The sequence below is a fragment of the Mobula birostris genome, chromosome X, assembly GCF_030028105.1.
Source record: "Mobula birostris isolate sMobBir1 chromosome X, sMobBir1.hap1, whole genome shotgun sequence".
In the NCBI taxonomy this organism is placed as follows: Eukaryota; Metazoa; Chordata; class Chondrichthyes; order Myliobatiformes; family Myliobatidae; genus Mobula; species Mobula birostris.
The window spans coordinates 19,475,859-19,495,156 of NC_092402.1; the positions used below are offsets into that span (position 1 = coordinate 19,475,859).

General features: G+C 44.0%; 1 protein-coding gene across 2 annotated transcripts in view; it reads right to left on the reverse strand.

Moving 5' to 3' along the window:
* Positions 1-19,298, reverse strand: part of LOC140191385 (plexin domain-containing protein 1-like) — a 618,167-nt gene that overhangs the window by 191,772 nt on the left and 407,097 nt on the right. For both annotated transcript variants that reach the window (XM_072248762.1, XM_072248761.1), the window contains exons 10-11: positions 17,769-17,829; positions 3,121-3,247 (exon numbers count right to left, since the gene is read on the reverse strand). In XM_072248762.1, coding sequence (XP_072104863.1) covers positions 3,121-3,247; positions 17,769-17,829 — 188 coding nt within the window. The remainder of the gene's footprint in view (positions 1-3,120; positions 3,248-17,768; positions 17,830-19,298) is intronic.

The following is a 19,298-nucleotide window of genomic DNA, read 5'->3' on the forward strand; positions in this document are numbered from 1 at the left end:
ATGTAGTGTATATGGATTTCAACAAGGCATTTGATAAGGTACCCCATGCCAGGCTTATTGAGAAAGTAAGGAGGCATGGGATCCAAGGGGACATTGCTTTGTGGATCCAGAACTGGCTTGCCCACAGAAGGCAAAGAGTGGTTGTAAACGGGTCATATTCTGCATGGAGTTCGGTGACCAGTGGTGTGCCTCAGGGATCTGTTCTGGGACAGAAAAAACTCTTTGTGATTTTTATAAGTGACCTGGATGAAGAAGCGGAGGAATGGGTTAGTAAATTTGCTGATGACACAAAGGTTGGGGGTGTTGGGGGTGTTGTGGATGGTGTGGAGGGCAGTCAGAGGTTACAGCGGAACAATGATAGGATGCAAAACTGGGCTGAGAAGTGGCAGATGGATTTCAACCCAGATAAGTGTGAGGTGGTTCTTTTTGGTAGGTCAAATATGATGACAGAATATAGTATTAATGGTAAGACTCTTGGCATTGTGGAGGATCAGAGGGATCTTGGGGTCTGAGTCCGTACAAAAACTTACGGTGCATTGGCCTTCATCAATCATGGGGTTGAGGTTCAGAGCCGAGAGGTAATGTTACAGCTATATAGGACCCTAGTCAGACCCCACCTGGAGTACTGTGCTCAGTTCTGGTCGCCTCACTACAGGAAGGATGTGGAAACTTTAGAAAGAGTGCAGAGGAGACTTACAAGGATGTTGCCTGGATTGGAGAGCATGCCTTATGAGAATAGGTTGAGTGAACTTGGCCTTTTCTCCTTGGAGCGACCGAGGGTGAGAGGTGACCTGATAGAGGTGTATAAGATGATGAGAAGCATTGATCGTGTGAATAATCAGAGGCCTTTTCCCAGGGCTGAAATGGCTAGCACAAGAGGGCACAGTTTTAAGGTGCTTGGAAGTAGGTACAGAGGAGATGTCAAGGGTAAGTTTTTTATGCAGAGAGTGGTGAGTGCGTGGAATGGGCTGCCGGTGACGGTGGTGGAGGCAGATACAATAAGGTCTTTTAAGAGACTCCTGGACAGGTACATGGAGCTTAGGAAAATAGAGGACTATGGGTAACCCTAGGTAATTTCTCAGGTGAGGACATGTTCGGCACAGCTTTGTGGGCTGAAGGGCCTGTATGGTGCTGTAGGTTTTCTATGCTTCTCTGTTTCTTAAACCAAAAATGGTAGGTTCCTGGAATGAGCTAACTGGGGTGGTGTTAGAAAAAAAACATTAGGGACTTTAAGAGATGTTTGGATAGGCACATGATTGTGAGGAAGATTGAAGGATATAGACATTGTGCAGGCAGAAGAGATAAATTTAGTTGGCTATTTGGTTAATAATTGAATTGGTTCAGCACAATGTTTTGAGCCGAAGACCTTGTTCTGTGTTATATCTATAAGTCATGGGGCCAGAAGAGACCAGTGGAGAGAGAAATTGTAAATATTTTAGATTAACGATTTTGCTTTAATGGGTGGTGATCAACCTGAAACATCATTTATGCTTCACACTGTTTTCTGTTTTTATTTTAAATTATCAATTTGTTGTTCTTCACATCAAAATCATGATACCTTAGTGACTACCTAATTTCGTCTGTGACTGAGATATTCAAGGGACACTGTTCCAGGTGGGAGCTCCCCGCAGGAGGGGCTGTTGGAATGTTTGCATTCGTGGTTCCCATGATTTCTGAGCCGAGGATGTAGGACATGAGAACCTACACTCTTTGGTGGTCAGAGAGTCACAGTGCACTACAGCATGGAAACAGGCCCTTCAGCCTATCTAGTCTGTGTCAAACTATTGTTCTGCTTCATCCCATCAACCTGCACCCGGACCATAGCCCAGCATACCTCTCCCATTCATGTACCTATCCAAACTCTCTATCAAATCTGTAACCACCACTTCCACTGGCAGCTCATTCCACCCTTGCACCATCCTCTGAATGAAGAAGATCCCTGTCAGGTTCCCCTTAAATATTTTGCCTTTCACCCTTAACCCACAACCTCTAGTTCCAGTCTCACCCAGCCTCAGTGGAAAAAGCTTACTTCCATTATACCCTTCATAATTTTGTATATATATCAAATCTCCCCTCATTCTCCAGGGAATAAAGTCTAAACCTATTCAATCTTTTCCTATATATGTGATCAAGTCCCAGCAACATCCTTGTGAATTTTCTCCGTGTAGTCTTCAATATTATTGATAGCTTCCCTGTAGGTAGGTGACTAGACCTGCAATGTTGGGACTGAGCGTTATAAACAGTGGATATAGAGTCACAGCATTATACAGCACAGAAACCAACCTATCAGCCTGACATGTTCACTGATTCCTTTTAAATGCATTCAGATATTACTCTTCTGTGCCTTGTCTATTTTAAAGTCTATCTAATTGTCCCTTAAGCACAGTAATTGTATCTAATTTCACTACCTCCTTCGATAGTGCATTTCAGATATCAACTCTACCCTCAGATCCCTTTTAAAACTCCTTCCTTTCACCTTAAATTAAATCTTATTTTTGATCCCCCTACTAAGGGAAGAAAAGATTGTATTAATGCTGCTCATAACCTTCTGCACTTCTTTCAAATCACTCTTCAGCCTCCTTCGCTAAAGAGAAAGCAAGACCACCTATCCAATTTTTTCTTATAAATCCTCCAATGCAGGCAACATCCAGGTGAATCTCCTCTGCACTCTCACCAGTGCAACCACATCCTTGCTGTAGTGAGGTGACCAAAACTGCAGATAACACTCTAGATATGACTAAATGATGTTTTCTAAAGCTGGAACGTAATATCCCAATACTTATATTTTAAGCCCCAATCTATAAAAGCAAGCATACCCTGTGCCTTCTTAACTATTCTGTCTTCCAGTCGGAAAGTTATGTTGTAGCATTATAAAATTCTGATTCAGCCACATCTAGAGTACTGCATTCAATTCTGGTTGCTCCATTACAGGAAGGAAGCAGATGCTGTGGATAGTGTGCAGAAGAGGTATGAGAAACCTTGGCCCAGATTTGGGAATTAACCTTTCATATGGTAGTAAATGATAATAAGCAGAGTCTACTCTGAAGATGAACCACCTAATTTCGTTCCACTCATTGTCTGGGCTGATGTAGATGAGTCAGAGATACAACGTGTATTTACCTTCTGTCGTGAGACTGCTTGAAAGAAGCACTGACGTGGTGTCGCTTTCCAATGAGTTTGAAAGGGTTGTTGTTGAGGAGGTATCTTGGAAATGTTCTGGAAGATTCTCGCAGAGCTCAATGTTATGCTGAAATATTCAAGAAATAATTATGGATTAAAATAATGACAGGAATTTAATAAGTAAGAATTGTTGGATGACATATTTCTTTTAGATCCTGCACTTAAGTATATGCTAAGCTGTGGGAGTAGAATTGTAGCCTGTTCAAATTCATCTATTAAAGATTAGCTTCATTTGTCACATGCACATCGAAACATACAGTGAAATGTGTCATTTGCATCAACTATGAACACAGTCTGAGATGTGCTGGGAGCAGCCCGCAAGTTTTGCATTTCCGTGGCATTTACAGAGAAGCCACTCACACCAAGTTCAGGGACAGCTACTTCTTTTCAATCATTCAGTTCTTGAGCCAACCAGCACACCCTAATTACTACAGTTTAGCAACACTATGACTATTTTGACCACTTCACACTAAAATGGCACACATAAAAGTTGCTGGTGAACACAGCAGGCCAGGCAGCATCTCTAGGAAGAGGTGCAGTCGACGTTTCAGGCCGAGACCCTTCGTCAGGACTAACTGAAGGAAGAGCTAGTAAGAGATTTGAAAGTGGGAGGGAGAGGGGGAGATACAAAATGATAGGAGAAGACAGGAGGGGGAGGGATGGAGCCAAGAGCTGGACAGGTGATTGGCAAAAGGGATATGAGAGGATCATGGGACAGGAGGCCCAGGGAGAAAGAAAAGGGGGGGGGACCCAGAGGATGGGCAAGGGGTATATTCAGAGGGACAGAGGGAGAAAAAGGAGAGTGAGAGAAAGAATGTGTGTATAAAAATAAGTAACAGATGGGGTACGAGGGGGAGGTGGAACCTTATAGTTCCCACACCTCGCACTTCCCGTTTCTACCTCCTACCCAAGATCCACAAACCTGCCTGTCCTGGCAGACCTATTGTCTCAGCTTGCTCCTGCCCCACCGAACTCGTTTCTGCATACCTCAACACGGTTTTACCCTCCCTTGTTCAATCCCTTCCTACCTATGTTCGTGACACTTCTCACTCTCTTAAACTTTTCGATGATTTTAAGTTCCCTGGCCCCCATCGCTTTATTTTCACCATGGATGTCCAGTCCCTATATACTTCCATCCCCCATCAGGAAGGTCTCAAAGCTCTCCGCTTCTTTTTGGATTCCAGACCTAATCAGTTCCCCTCTACCACCACTCTGCTCCGTCTAGCGGAATTAGTCCTTACTCTTAATAATTTCTCCTTTGGCTCCTCCCACTTCCTCCAAACTAAAGGTGTAGCTATGGGCACCCGTATGGGTCCTAGCTATGCCTGCCTTTTTGTTGGCTTTGTGGAACAATCTATGTTCCGTGCCTATTCTGGTATCTGTCCCCCACTTTTCCTTCGCTACATTGACGACTGCATTGGCGCTGCTTCCTGCATGCATGCAGAGCTTGTTGACTTTATTAACTTTGCCTCCAACTTTCACCCTGCCCTCAAGTTTACCTGGTCCATTTCCGACACCTCCCTCCCCTTTCTAGATCTTTCTGTCTCTGTCTCTGGAGACAGCTTATCCACTGATGTCTACTATAAGCCTACTGACTCTCACAGCTATCTGGACTATTCCTCTTCTCACCCTGTCTCTTGCAAAAACGCCATCCCCTTCTTGCAATTCCTCCGTCTCCGCCGCATCTGCTCTCAGGATGAGGCTTTTCATTCTAGGATGAGGGAGATGTCTTCCTTTTTTAAAGAAAGGGGCTTCCCTTCCTCCACTATCAACTCTGCTCTTAAACGCATCTCCCCCATTTCACGTACATCTGCTCTCACTCCATCCTCCCGCCACCCCACTAGGAATAGGGTTCCCCTGGTTCTCACCTACCACCCCACCAGCCTCTGGGTCCAACATATTATTCTCCGTAACTTCCGCCACCTCCAACGGGATCCCACCACTAAGCACATCTTTCCCTCCCACCCCCTGCATTCCGCAGGGATCGCTCCCTACGCAACTCCCTCGTCCATTCGTCCCCCCCCATCCCTCCCCACTGATCTCCCTCCTGGCACTTATCCGTGTAAGCGGAACAAGTGCTACACATGCCCTTACACCTCCTCCCTTACCACCATTCAGGGCCCCAAACGGTCCTTCCAGGTGAGGCAACACTTCACCTGTGAGTCGGCTGGGGTGATATACTGCGTCTGGTGCTCCCAATGTGGCCTTTTATATATTGGCGAGACCCGACGCAGACTGGGAGACCGCTTTGCTGAACATCTACGCTCTGTCCGCCAGAGAAAGCAGGATCTCCCAGTGGCCACACATTTTAATTCCACATCCCATTCCCATTCTGATGTGTCTATCCACGGCCTCCTCTACTGTAAAGATGAAGCCACACTCAGGTTGGAGGAACAACACCTTATATTCTGTCTGGGTAGCCTCCAACCTGATGGCATGAACATCGACTTCTCTAACTTCCGCTTATGTCCCACCTCCCCCTCGTACCCCATCTGTTACTTATTTTTATACACACATTCTTTCTCTCACTCTCCTTTTTCTCCCTCTGTCCCTCTGAATATACCCCTTGCCCATCCTCTGGGTCCCTCCGCCCCCTTGTCTTTCTTCTCGGACCTCCTGTCCCATGATTCTCTCGTATCCCTTTTGCCTATCACCTGTCCAGCTCTTGGCTCCATCCCTCCCCCTCCTGTCTTCTCCTATCATTTTGGATCTCCCCCTCCCCCTCCAACTTTCAAGTCCCTTACTCACTCTTCCTTCAGTTAGTCCTGACGAAGGGTCTCGGCCTGAAACGTCGACTGCACCTCTTCCTAGAGATGCTGCCTGGCCTGCTGTGTTCACCAGCAACTTTTATGTGTGTTGCTTGAATTTCCAGCATTTGCAGAATTCCTGTTGCTGTTCACACTAAAATGGAATTTTTTGTTACATAATACTATAACTGTAAGGATTTGGTGATTAGTTGTGCTCGGTTGTTGGTGGCAGAGAGGGCTGCCGTTCCTAGTATATGTTAGACCATAAGACATAGGAGCAGAATTTGATCACTTGGCCCATTGGGTCTGCTCTGTCATTCCACCATGGCTGATTTCAAAGTGTTATATCTCCATGCACAGAGTATAAGAAATAAGGTGGATGATCTTGTTGCACTGTTACAGATTGTCAGGTATGATGTTGTGGCCATCACTGAATCGTGGCTGAAGGATGGTTGTAGTTGGGAGCTGAATGTCCAAGGTTACATATTGTATCAGAGGGATAGGAAGGTAGGCAGAGGGGTTGGCGTGGCTCTGCTCATATAGAATGTCATCAAATCAGGAAAAAGATGTGACATAGGATCAGAAAATTTTGAATCTTTGTGGGTTGAGTTAAGAAGCTTCAAGAATAAAAGGACCCTGATGGCAGTTATATAAACAATAGCTGGGATGTGCACTACAGATTACAATGAGAGATAGAAATGGTGTGTCAAAAGGGCAAAGTTATGATAATCATGGGAGATTTTAACATGCAGGTAGATTGGGAAAATTAGGTTGGTAATGGATCTCAAGAGAATGAATTTGTTGAAAGCCTACAAGATGGCCTTTTGGAGCAGCTTGTCACTGAGCCTACTGGAGGATCAGCCACACTGAATTGGGTGTTATGTAACGAACCAGAAGCGATTAGGGAGCTTAAGGTAAAGGAACCCTAGGAGACAGTGATCACAATATGATTGAGTTCAACTTGAAATTTGATAGGGAGAAAATAAAGACTGACATAGCAGTATTTCAGTGGTATAAAGGAAATTACAATGATATGAGAGAGGGGTTGGCTGAAGTAAATTGGAAAGAAGTGCTGGCAGGGATGACGGCAAAGCAGCAATGGGTTTCTAGGAAAAATAAGGAAGGTGCAGGATAGATGTATTGCAAAAACAAAGAAACGCTCAAATGGCAAAATAGTACAACTGTGGCTGACAAGGGAAGTCAAAGCTAATGTTAAAGCAAAAGAGAAGGCATACAACAAACATAGAAAATAGGTGCAGGAGTAGGCCATTCGGCCCTTCGAGCCTGCACCGCCATTCAGTACGAACATGGCTGATCATCCAACTCAGAACCCTGTACCAGCCTTCCCCCAATACCCCCTGATCCCTTTAGCCACAAGGGCCATATCTAACTCCCTCTTAAATATAGCCAATGAACTGGCCTCAACTGTTTCCTGTGGCAGAGAATTCCACAGATTCACCACTCTCTGTGAAGAAGTTTTTCCTAATCTCAGTCCTAAAATGCTTCCCCTTTATCCTCAAACTGTGACCCCTCGTTCTGGACTTCCCGAACATTGGGAACAATCTTCCTGCATCTAGCCTGTGCAATCCCTTTAGGATTTTAAACGTTTCAATAAGATCTCCCCTCAATCTGCTAAATTCCAACGAGTATAAGCCTAGTCGATCCAGTCTTTCATCATATGAAAGTCCTGCCATCCCAGGAATCAATCTGGTGAACCTTCTTTGTACTCCCTCTATGGCAATGATGTCTTTCCTCAGATTAGGGGGACCAGAACTGCACACAATACTCTAGGTGTGGTCTCACCAAGGCCTTGTACAACTGCAGTAGTACCTCCCTGCTCCTGTACTCAAATCCTCTTGCTATAAATGCCAGCATACCATTCGCCTTTTTCACTGCCTGCTGTACCCGCATTCCCACTTTCAATGACTGGTGTATAATGACACCCAGGTCTCGTTGCACTGCCCCTTTTCCTAATCGGCCACCATTCGGATAATAATCTGTTTTCCTGTTTTTACCACCAAAGTGGATAACCTCATATTTATCCACATTAAATTGCATCTGCCATGAATTTGCCCACTCACCTAACCTATCCAAGTCACCCTGCATCCTCTTAGCATCCTCCTCACAGCTGACACTGTCGCCCAGCTTTGTGTCATCCGCAAACTGGGAGATGCTGCATTTAATTCCCTCATCTAAGTCATTAATATATATTGTAAACAACTGGGGTCCCAGCACTGAGCCTTGCGGTACCCCACTAGTCACTGCCTGCCATTCTGAAAAGGTCCCGTTTATTCCCACTCTTTGCTTCCTGTCTGCCAACCAATTCTCTATCCACATCAATACCTTACCCCCAATACCGTGTGCTTTAAGTTTGCACACTAATCTCCTGTGTGGGACCTTGTCAAAAGCCTTTTGAAAATCCAAATATACCACATCCACTGGTTCTCTCCTATCCACTCTACTAGTTACATCCTCAAAAAATTCTATGAGATTCGTCAGACATGATTTTCCTTTCACAAATCCATGCTGACTTTGTCCGATGATTTCACCGCTTTCCAAATGTGCTGTTATCACATCTTTGATAACTGACTCCAGCAGTTTCCCCACCACCGATGTCAGGCTTACTGGTCTATAATTCCCCGGTTTCTCTCTCCCTCCTTTTTTAAAAAGTGGGGTTACATTAGCCACCCTCCAATTCTCAGGAACTAGTCCAGAATCTAAAGAGTTTTGAAAAATTATCACTAATGCATCCACTATTTCTTGGGCTACTTCCTTAAGCACCCTGGGATGCAGACCATCTGGCCCTGGGGATTTATCTGCCTTTAAACCCTTCAATTTACCTAACACCACTTCCCTACTAACATGTATTTCCCGGTGAGGTTGAAAAGCTTTTAAAAACAATTAAAAGAATCGATATAAAAGAACGATACAAGAAGCAACTAAAAGAGATGGAGGAAGAGGCTCACAAATAGAGAAAGCTTGGAGACAGTGCAAGAGGGAGGATAGGCAGGTGATAGAGGAGGGACACGCTCAGACCGATGGTTTGAGATGTGTCTATTTTAATGCAAGCAGTATTATGATCAGTACTTGGAGCTGTGATGTCGTGGCCATTACAGAGACTTGGATGGTTCAGGGGCAGGACTGGTTCCTCAGAGTGCCAGGCTTTAGATGTTTCAGAAAGGACAGGGAGAAAGAGCTGTTGGTCAGAGATCGTGTCGCGGCTGCAGAAAAGGAGGAAGACCTGGAGAGATTGTCTACGGAGTCTCTATGGGTGGAAGTTAGGAACAGGAAGAGGTCAATAAATCTACTGGGTGTTTTTTATAGACCACTCAATAGTAACAGGGACATTGGGGAGCAGATAGGGAGACAGATTCTGGAAAGGTGTAATAATAACAGAGTTATTGTGATGGGAAATTTTAATTTCTGAATATTGATTAGCATCTCCCTAGAGCAAACGGTTTAGATGGGGTGGAGTTTGTTAGGTGCATTCAAGAAGGTTTCTTGACACAGTATGTAGATTAGCCTACAGCAGGAGAGCCTGTACTTGATCTGGCATTGGGAAATGAACCTGGTCAGGTGTCAGATCTCTCAGTGGGAGAGCATTTTGGAGATAGTGATCACAATTCTATCTGCTTTACCATAGCATTGGAGAGGGGCAGGAACAGACAAGTTAGGAAAGCGTTTAATTGGCGTAAGGGGAAATACGAAGCTATCAGGGAGGAACTTGGAAGCATAAATTGGAAACAGATGTTTTCAGGAAACCGTATGGAAGAAATGTGGCAAATGTTCAGTGGATATTTGCGTGGAGTTCTACATAGGTACGTTCCAATGAGACAGGGAAAGGATGGTAAGGTACAGGAACTGTGGTGTAGAAAGGCTGTTGTAAATCTAGTCAAGGAGAAAAGAAGAGCTTTTGAGGTAATGATAAAGATCTAGAAGATTATAAGGCTAGCAGGAAAGGGCTTAAGAAAGAAATTAGGAGAGCCAGAAGGGGCCATGAGAAGGCCTTGGTGGACAGGATTAAGGAAAACCCCAAGGCTTTCTACAAGCATGCGAATAGCAAGAGAATAAGGCATGAGAGAATAGGACCAATCAAGTGTGACAGTGGAAAAGTGTGTATGGAATCAGAGGAGATAGCAGAAGTACTTCATGAGTACTTTGCTTCAGTGTTCACTACGGACAAGGATATTGGCGATTGTAGGGATGACTTATAGTGGACTGAAAAGCCTAAGCATGTAGATATTAAGAAAGAGGATGTACTGGAGCTTTTGGAAAGCATCAAGTTGGATAAGTCACCGGGACTGGATGAGGTATACCCCAGGCTACTGTGGGAGGTGAGGGAGGAGGTTACTGAGCCTCTGGCGATGATCTTTGCATCATCAATGGGGACGGGAGAGATTCTGAAGGATTGGAGGTTGTGGATAGAAACATAGAAACATAGAAAATAGGTGCAGGAGTAGGCCATTTGGCCCTTCGAGCCTGCACCACCATTTATTATGATCATGGCTGATCATCCAACTCAGAACCCCGCACCAGCCTTCCCTCCATACCCGCTGATCCCCGTAGCCACAAGGGCCATATCTAACTCCCTCTTAAATATAGCCAATGAACTGGCCTCAACTGTTTCCTGTGGCAGAGAATTCCACAGATTCATCACTCTCTGTGTGAAGAAGTTTTTCCTAATCTCAGTCCTAAAAGGCTTCCCCCTTATCCTCAAACTGTGACCCCTCATTCTGGACTTCCCCAACATCCGGAACAATCCCCCTGCATCTAGCCTGTCCAATCCCTTTAGGATTTTATACGTTTCAATCAGATCCCCCCTCAATCTTCTAAATTCCAACGAGTACAAGCCCAGTTCATCCAGTCTTTCTTCATATGAAAGTCCTGCCATCCCAGGAATCAATCTGGTGAACCTTCTTTGTACTCCCTCTATGGCAAGGATGTCTTTCCTCAGATTAGGGGACCAAAACTGCACACAATACTTCAGGTGTGGTCTCACCAAGGCCTTGTACAACTGCAGTAGTACCTCCCTGCTCCTGTACTTGAATCCTCTCGCTATAAATGCCAGCATACCATTCGCCTTTTTCACCGCCTGCTGTACCTGCATGCCCACTTTCAATGACTGGTGTATAATGACACCCAGGTCTCGTTGCACCTCCCCTTTTCCTAATCGGCCACCATTCAGATAATGATCTGTTTTCCTATTTTTGCCACCAAAGTGGATAACTTCACATTTATCCACATTAAATTGCATCTGCCATGAATTTGCCCACTCACCCAACCTATCCAAGTCACCCTGCATCCTCTTAGCATCCTCCTCACAGCTAACACTGTCGCCCAGCTTCGTGTCATCCGCAAACTTGGAGATGCTGCATTTAATTCCCTCATCTAAGTCATTAATATATATTGTAAACAACTGGGGTCCCAGCACTGAGCCTTGCGGTACCCCACTAGTCACTGCCTGCCATTCTGAAAAGGTCCCGTTTATTCCCACTCTTTGCTTCCTGTCTGCCAACCAATTCTCTATCCACATCAATACCTTACCCCCAATACCGTGTGCTTTAAGTTTACACACTAATCTCCTGTGTGGGACCTTGTCAAAAGCCTTTTGAAAATCCAAATATACCACATCCACTGGTTCTCTCCTATCCACTCTACTAGTTACATCCTCAAAAAATTCTATGAGATTCGTCAGACATGATTTTCCTTTCACAAATCCATGCTGACTTTGTCCGATGATTTCACCGCTTTCCAAATGTGCTGTTATCACATCTTTGATAACTGACTCCAGCAGTTTCCCCACCACCGACGTTAGGCTAACCAGTCTATAATTCCCGGTTTCTCTCTCTTTCCTTTTTTAAAAAGTGGGGTTACATTCAATCCTCAGGAACTAGTCCAGAATCTAACGAGTTTTGAAAAATTATCACTAATGCATCCACTATTTCTTGGGCTACTTCCTTAAGCACTCTGGGATGCAGACCATCTGGCCCTTGGGATTTATCTGTCTTTAATCCCTTCAATTTACCTAACACCACTTCCCTACTAATATGTATTTCCCTCAGTTCCTCCATCTCACTGGACCCTCTGTCCCCTACTATTTCTGGAAGATTATTTATGTCCTCCTTAGTGAAGACAGAACCAAAGTAATTATTCAATCGGTCTGCCATGTCCTTGCTCTCCATAATCAATTCACCTGTTTCTGTCTGTAGGGGACCTACATTTGTCTTTACCAGTCTTTTCCTTTTCACATATCTATAAAAGCTTTTACAGTCAGTTTTTATGTTCCCTCCCAGCTTTCTCTCATAATCTTTTTTCCACTTCCTAATTAAGCCCTTTGTCCTCCTCTGCTGAACTCTGAATTTCTCCCAGTCCTCAGGTGAGCCACTTTTTCTGGCTAATTTGTATGCTTCTTCTTTGGAATTGATACTATCCCTAATTTCTCTTGTCAGCCACGGGTGCACTACCTTCCTTGATTTATTCTTTTGCCAAACTGGGATGAACAATTGTCGTAGTTCATCCATGCAATCTTTAAATGCTTGCCATTGCATATCCACCGTCAATCCTTTAAGTATCATTTGCCAGTCTATCTTAGCTAATTCACGTCTCATACCTTCAAAGTTACCCCTCTTTAAGTTCAGAACCTTTGTTTCTAAATTAACTATGTCACTCTCCATCTTAATGAAGAATTCCACCATATTATGGTCACTCTTACCCAAGGGGCCTCTCACGACAAGATTGCTAATTAACCCTTCCTCATTGCTCAATACCCAGTCTAGAATAGCCTGCTCTCTAGTTGGTTCCTCGACATGTTGGTTCAAAAAACCATCCCGCATACATTCCAAGAAATCCTCTTCCTCAGCACCTTTACCAATTTGGTTCACCCAATCTACATGTAGATTGAAGTCACCCATTATAACTGCTGTTCCTTTATTGCACACATTTCTAATTTCCTGTTTAATACCATCTCCGACCTCACTACTACTGTTAGGTGGCCTGTACACAACTCCCACCAGCGTTTTCTGCCCCTTAGTGTTACGCAGCTCTACCCATATCGATTCCACATCCTCCCGGCTTATGTCCTTATTCCCTTGTTCCCTTATAATGATGTTGTTCCCTTATTCAAGAAAGGGAGTAGAGATAGCCCAGGAAATTATAGACCAGTGAGTCTTACCTCAGTGGTTGGTAAGTTGATGGAGAAGATCCTGAGAGGCAGGATTTATGAACATTTGGAGAGGCATAATATGATTAGGAATAGTCAGCATGGTTTTGTGAAAGGCAGGTCGTGCCTTACAAGCCTGATTGAATTTTCTGAGGATGTGACTTAACACATTGATGAAGATAGAGTAGTAGATGTAGTGTATATGGATTTTAACAAGGCATTTGACAAGGTACCCCATGCAATGCTTATTGAGAAAGTAAGGAGGCATGGGATCCAAGGGGACATTGCTTTGTGATTCCAGAACTGGCTTGCCCACAGAAGGCAGAGAGTGGTTGTAGATGGGTCATATTCTGCATGGAGGTCAGTGACCAGTGGTATGCCTCAGGGGTCTGTTCTGGAACCCCTACTCTTCGTGATTTTTATAAATGACCTGGATGAGGAAGTGGTGGGATGGGTTAGTAAATTTGCTGATGACACAAAGGTTGGAGGTGTTGTGGATAGTGTGGAGGGCTGTCAGAGGTTACAGTGGGACATCGATAGGATGCAAAACTGGGCTGAGAAGTGGCAGATGGAGTTCAACCCAGATAAGTGTGGGGTGGTTAATTTTGGTAGGTCAAATATGAGGGAGAATATAGTATGAATGGTAAGACTCTTGGCAGTGTGGAGGATCAGAGGGATCTTGGGGTCTGAGTCCATAGGACACTCATAGCAGCTGTGCAGGTTGACTCTGTGGTTAAGAAGGCATATGGTGCATTGGCCTTCATCAGTCATGGGATTGAGTTTAAGAGCTGAGGGGAAATGTTGCAGCTATATATGACCCTGGTCAGACCTCACTTGGAGTACTGTGATCAGCTCTGGTCACCTCACTCTAGGAAGGATGTGGAAACCATTAAAAGGGTGCAGAGGAGATTTACAAGGATGTTGCCTGGGTTAGGGAGCATGTCTTATGAGAATAGGTTGAGTGAACTTGGCCTTTTCTCCTTGGAGCGATGGAGGATGAGAGGTGACCTGATAGAGGTGTATAAGATGACGAGAGGCATTGATCATGTGGATAATCAGAGGCTTTCTTCCCACAGCTGAGATGGCTAACATGACAGGGCACAGTTTTAAGGTGCAGAGGAGATGTCAGGGGTAAGTTTTTTACACTGAGATTGGTGAGTGTGTGGAATGGGCTGCCGGTGATAGTGGTGGAGGCGGATACGATAGATTCTTTTAAGAGACTCCTGGACAGGTACATGGAGCTCAGAAAAATAGAGGGCTATGGGTAGCCCTAAGTAATTTCTAAGGTAAGGACATGTTTGGCACAGCTTTGTGGGCCGAAGGGCCTGTATTATGCTGTAGATTTTCTATGTTTCTAACCATTAGGAGGGAAAAGATGAAATATGAATGCAAGCTAGCAAACAATATTAAGGTGAATAGAAATAGAGAGATGAGAGCGGGTATAGGACTGCTAGAAAATGAGGCCGGAGAAATAATAACAGTGGACAGGGAGATGGCAGATGAAATAAATAAGCATTTTGCATCAGTCTTCACTGTAGAAGACACCAGCAGTGTGCCAGGCATTGAAGGGTGTGAGGGAAGAGAAATGGTTGCAGTTACTATTGCAAGGGAGAAGGTGCTATAAAAGCTGAAAGACCTAAAATGCGTAAGTCTCCCAGACCAGATGAACTGCACCCTAGGTTTCTGAAAGAGGTAGCAGTAGAGATTGTGGGGCCACTAGTAATGATCTTTCAAGAATTATTGGACTCTGGCATGCTTCCAGAGGACTGGAAAATTGCAAATGTCACTCCATTCTTTAAGAAAGGAGGAAAGCAGCAGAAAGGAAATTGTAGACCAGTTAACCTGATCTCAGTGGTTGGGACGATTTTGGGGTCAATTATTAAGAATGAGGTTATGGAATATTTGCTGACACAGGACATGATAGGGCAAAATCAGCATGGTTTCCTTAAGGAATAAATCTTGCCTGATGAACCTGTTGGAATTCTTTGAGGAGACTACAAGTAGGATAGATAAAGGGGAAGTAGTCGATGTTGTATATTTGGATTTCCAGAAGGCCTTTGATGAAGTGCCACACATGAGGCTGCTTACCAAGTTAAGAGGCAATGGTATTACAGGAAAGTTACTAACATGGTTAGAGCATTGGCTGATTGGAAGAAGGCAGTGAGGGGGAATAAAAGGACTTTTTTCTGGTTGGCTGCAAGTGACTAGTGTTGTTCCACAGGGGTTGGTGTTGGGACCGTTTCCTTTTATGCTGTATATCAATGATTTAGATGATGGAATAGATGGCTTTGTTGCCAAGTTTGCAGATGATATGAAGATTGGTGGAGGGGCAGATAGTGTTGAGGAAACAGGAAGGGTGCAGAAGGACTTAGACAGATTAGGAGAATGGGCAAGAAAGTGGCAAATGAAATACAATGTTGGAAAATGCATGGTCATACACTTTGGTGGTATAACTAAATATGCAGACTATTTTCTAAACAGGGAAAAAATCCAAAAATCTGAGATGCAGAGGTAATTGGGAGTCTTTGTGCAGAACACGCTGAAGGCTAACTTGCAGGTAGAGTCGGTGATGAGGAAGACAAAGGCAATGTTAGAATTAATTTCAAGAGGTCCAAAATACAAGAACAGGGATGTGATGCTGAGGCTTTATGAGGCACTGGTGAGGCCTCAACTTGAGTATTGTGGACAGTTTTGGGCTCCTCATCTAACAAAAGACGTACTGGCATTGGAGAAGGTTCAGAGGAGGTTCACAAGGATGATTCCGGGAATGGAAGAGTTATCATATGAAGAACTTTTGATGGCTCTGGGTCTGTACTCACTGGAATTTAGAAGGTCAAGGGGGGAATCTCATTGAAACCTTTCAAATGTTGAAAGGCCAAGACAGGGTAGATGTGGAAAGGATGTTTCCCATGGTGGGAGAGTCTAGGACAAGAAGGCACAGCCTCAGGATAGAGGGGTGTCCATTTAAAATAGAGATGCAGATAAATTTCTTTAGCCAGAAGGTGGTCAATTTGTGGAATTTATTACCACAGGCAGCTGTGGAGGCCAGGTCCTTGGGTGTATTTGAGGCAAAACTTGATAGGTTCTTGATTGGCTATGCCATCGAAGGTTATGGGGAGAAGGCCAGGGAGTGGGGCTGAGGGGGGGAATAAAAGAATCAGCCATGACTGAATGGCAGAGCATACTCGAGGGGCCAAATGGCCTAATTCTGCTTCTATATCTTATGGTCTATGGTCTTATTTACTGCCCCTCTCAACCCCATTCTCCTGCCTTCTCCCCGTAACCTTTGACACCCTTATTAATGAAGTACCTATCAACCTCTGCTTTAAATATACAGTACCCATTGACTTGGCCTCCACAGCCTTCTGGGGTAATGAATTCCATAGATTCACCACCCTCTGGCTAAAGTATTCCCTGCAGATGTTCTGTGCTAACGTTCAATTCTTCACTGGGTGTTTCAGGCAGTAGGAACACTCCTTTGATCTGCAATATTGAACTGAAACAGAGGCTCAGTAGCAAGTCCTAACGTTTACAGTGTAAGACCTGCAGCTAAAATGCCATTGATGGCCTGACAATGACAACATAGTGCGGTACACTGGTACACCTCAATTATGCCCATCTTCCAGCCATGCCATCTTCTCACAGTAACCATCAGGCAGGAGATACATGTGCTTGAAGTCCCACACCAACAGGTTCAGGAACAGCTACTTTCCTTCAACCATTCAGTTCTTGAGCCAACCAGCACAACCTTAATTACTGCAGTTTAGCAACTTTATGACTATTTCATACTAAAATGGAAAGTTTTGTCACAGATCGGGAGCTATCAGTGTATGGTGGATTGAATGTGGATCTCTAAGTCAAAAGACAGTGTTTGTAACACTGTTCAACCCCAATCTAGGACCTGTCAGAATTTTTAATACTAAGAATTACTGCAGTTCAGCACAGAGGCTCCAAACTTTTTTATGCTATGGACACCTACCATTAACTAATGGGTCCTGGTTTAGCAAAACCATAAGCAAGAAAAAATCTGCAGATGCTAGAAATCTGAACAACACCATGACCACTTTGCAGTGAAACGGACTTCGGTATTTTTTGTTTTAATTTTGTTTTATTGTAAAATATGTGCATGAATTATGTTCAATTTATGTTTTTCTTGTGAATGCTACTTATACAGTGCAATGTGCCTGTGAAATCCTTACAAGTAAGTGTTTATTTATTGAGATACAGTGCAGAATGGGCCCTTGCAGACCTTTGAGCCATGTCACTCAGCAATCCCCCAATTTAACCCTAGCCTAATCATGGAATGACTTACAATGACCTATTAACCGATACGTCTTTGGACTGTGGGAGGAAACCAGAGCACTCGGAGAAAACCCACGTGGTCACGGGGAAAACATGCCTTACAGACGACACAGGAATTGAACTCTGCATTCCAGAACACCCTGAGTTGTAATGGTGTTTTTGCTAACTGCTATGCTATGTGGTGGTTAATTGGTCACATGGGTCTAATAGGGTGGAGCGGACTTGTTGGACTAGAAGGGGCTGCTAATGTGCTGTATCCCTAACTGATCAAAAAATGCTGCCCAGCCCACTCAGCTCCTCCAGTTTTTTGTCTGCTGCTGCCAATTATTACTTTGCTACTAACTGGTTATTGACTTGGCCTCAGATTATGTTTACTGTACCTCGTCCATACAGTGATAGTCCAGCCACTCCTGTCGGTGCCGATCAAACCCATTAGAACACCTAAATCCAGAGAAAAACAACATCAATCTTCTAAATTAATCATTGCTGGCAGCTTTGAGAAATATTCCATACAATCCCATTCTCTTGCAAAAAGCAAGCATAGATTTCTGTTCAACTTGTGGAATGATCCAGTGAGAAAAACTTTATTCACCTCAACAATGAATTGATTTCACAATCTATGGACACAATTTCAAGGTTTCTACAACACTTGTTCTCAGTATTATTTATTATTATTTTTTGTATTTGCACAGCTTATTTCCTTTTTTTTGTTCAAAGCTAAAAATGTTTATTTATAACACATAGACACAAGACAGTAGTCATACTCATATTACTATATGGTTACTACTGTCTATAACACAGTCCATATACTGCAGGGGGAGCCACCGCTCATGGAAATCCCCCAATGTGCCCAGTGCGACAGCATGTTCCCTCTCCAAGGACAGCCGGGCACGGACGACAGTTTGTTTCCTTTTGCACAGTGGTTGTCACTCTTTGTCTAGTTTTTCATTGGCTCTATTGTACTTCTTTGTTCTACTGTGAATGCCCACAATAAAATGAAACTTAGGGTAGTATATGTTGACATGTACATACTTTGTTAATAAGCTTACTTTGAACTTTGATTGGAAGGGAATGAAAAAATATTATTCCAGTCAAGGAGTGGCGGAGGATGAGAGGTGACCTGATAGAGATGTACAAGATAATGAGAGGCATTGATTGTGTGGATAGTCAGAGGCTTTTTCCCGGGGCTGAAATGGTTGCCACAAGGGGACAAGGTTTAAGGTGCTGGGGAGTAGATACAAGGGGGATGTCAGAGGTAAGTTTTTCACACAGAGAGTGGTGAATGTGTGGGATGCACTGTCAGTGACAGTGGTAGAGGTGGATACAATAGGCTCTTTTTAAGAGACTCTTAGATAGGTACATGGAGCTTAAAAAAATAGAGGGCTATAGAAATTTGAGGCAGCTTTCAGAGTAGGTTACATGGTTGGCAGAACATTATGGGCCGAAGGGCCTGTAATGTGCTGTAGATTTTATATGTTTCTATGTCTGGTGGGTCTGGATTTCATTGTAAGGGCAGTATAAGCTCATTTCTCAGCTGTATGCTGCCATGACTATAACCACCTCTCAGTCACCTAGACAAAGAATACAGATCCAACTTCATTAGTTTATGATCAAACAACCCCTCATCCTATGAATTAACCAAGTGAATGATTTTGTGAATGACCATAGTGCTGGAAGTGAAGCCTCGTTGTCACCTACATTGCTTGATTTCACTTTGTAAGAGGTGATAGCTTTCAAACCTTTCAAGCCCTGCCACAGCCGTCAAGCATCCTCCAGTGATTCAGATTTAGTCCCAAATTGCCTTAGCCTGTGAGATGGCTTTCCAGAGATCACACCTGGACCTCTTGTATCTAGGTGATCAAACCTGAATGTATCTGATCTGGACTTAGCAGATTTCCTGGTTCATCCAG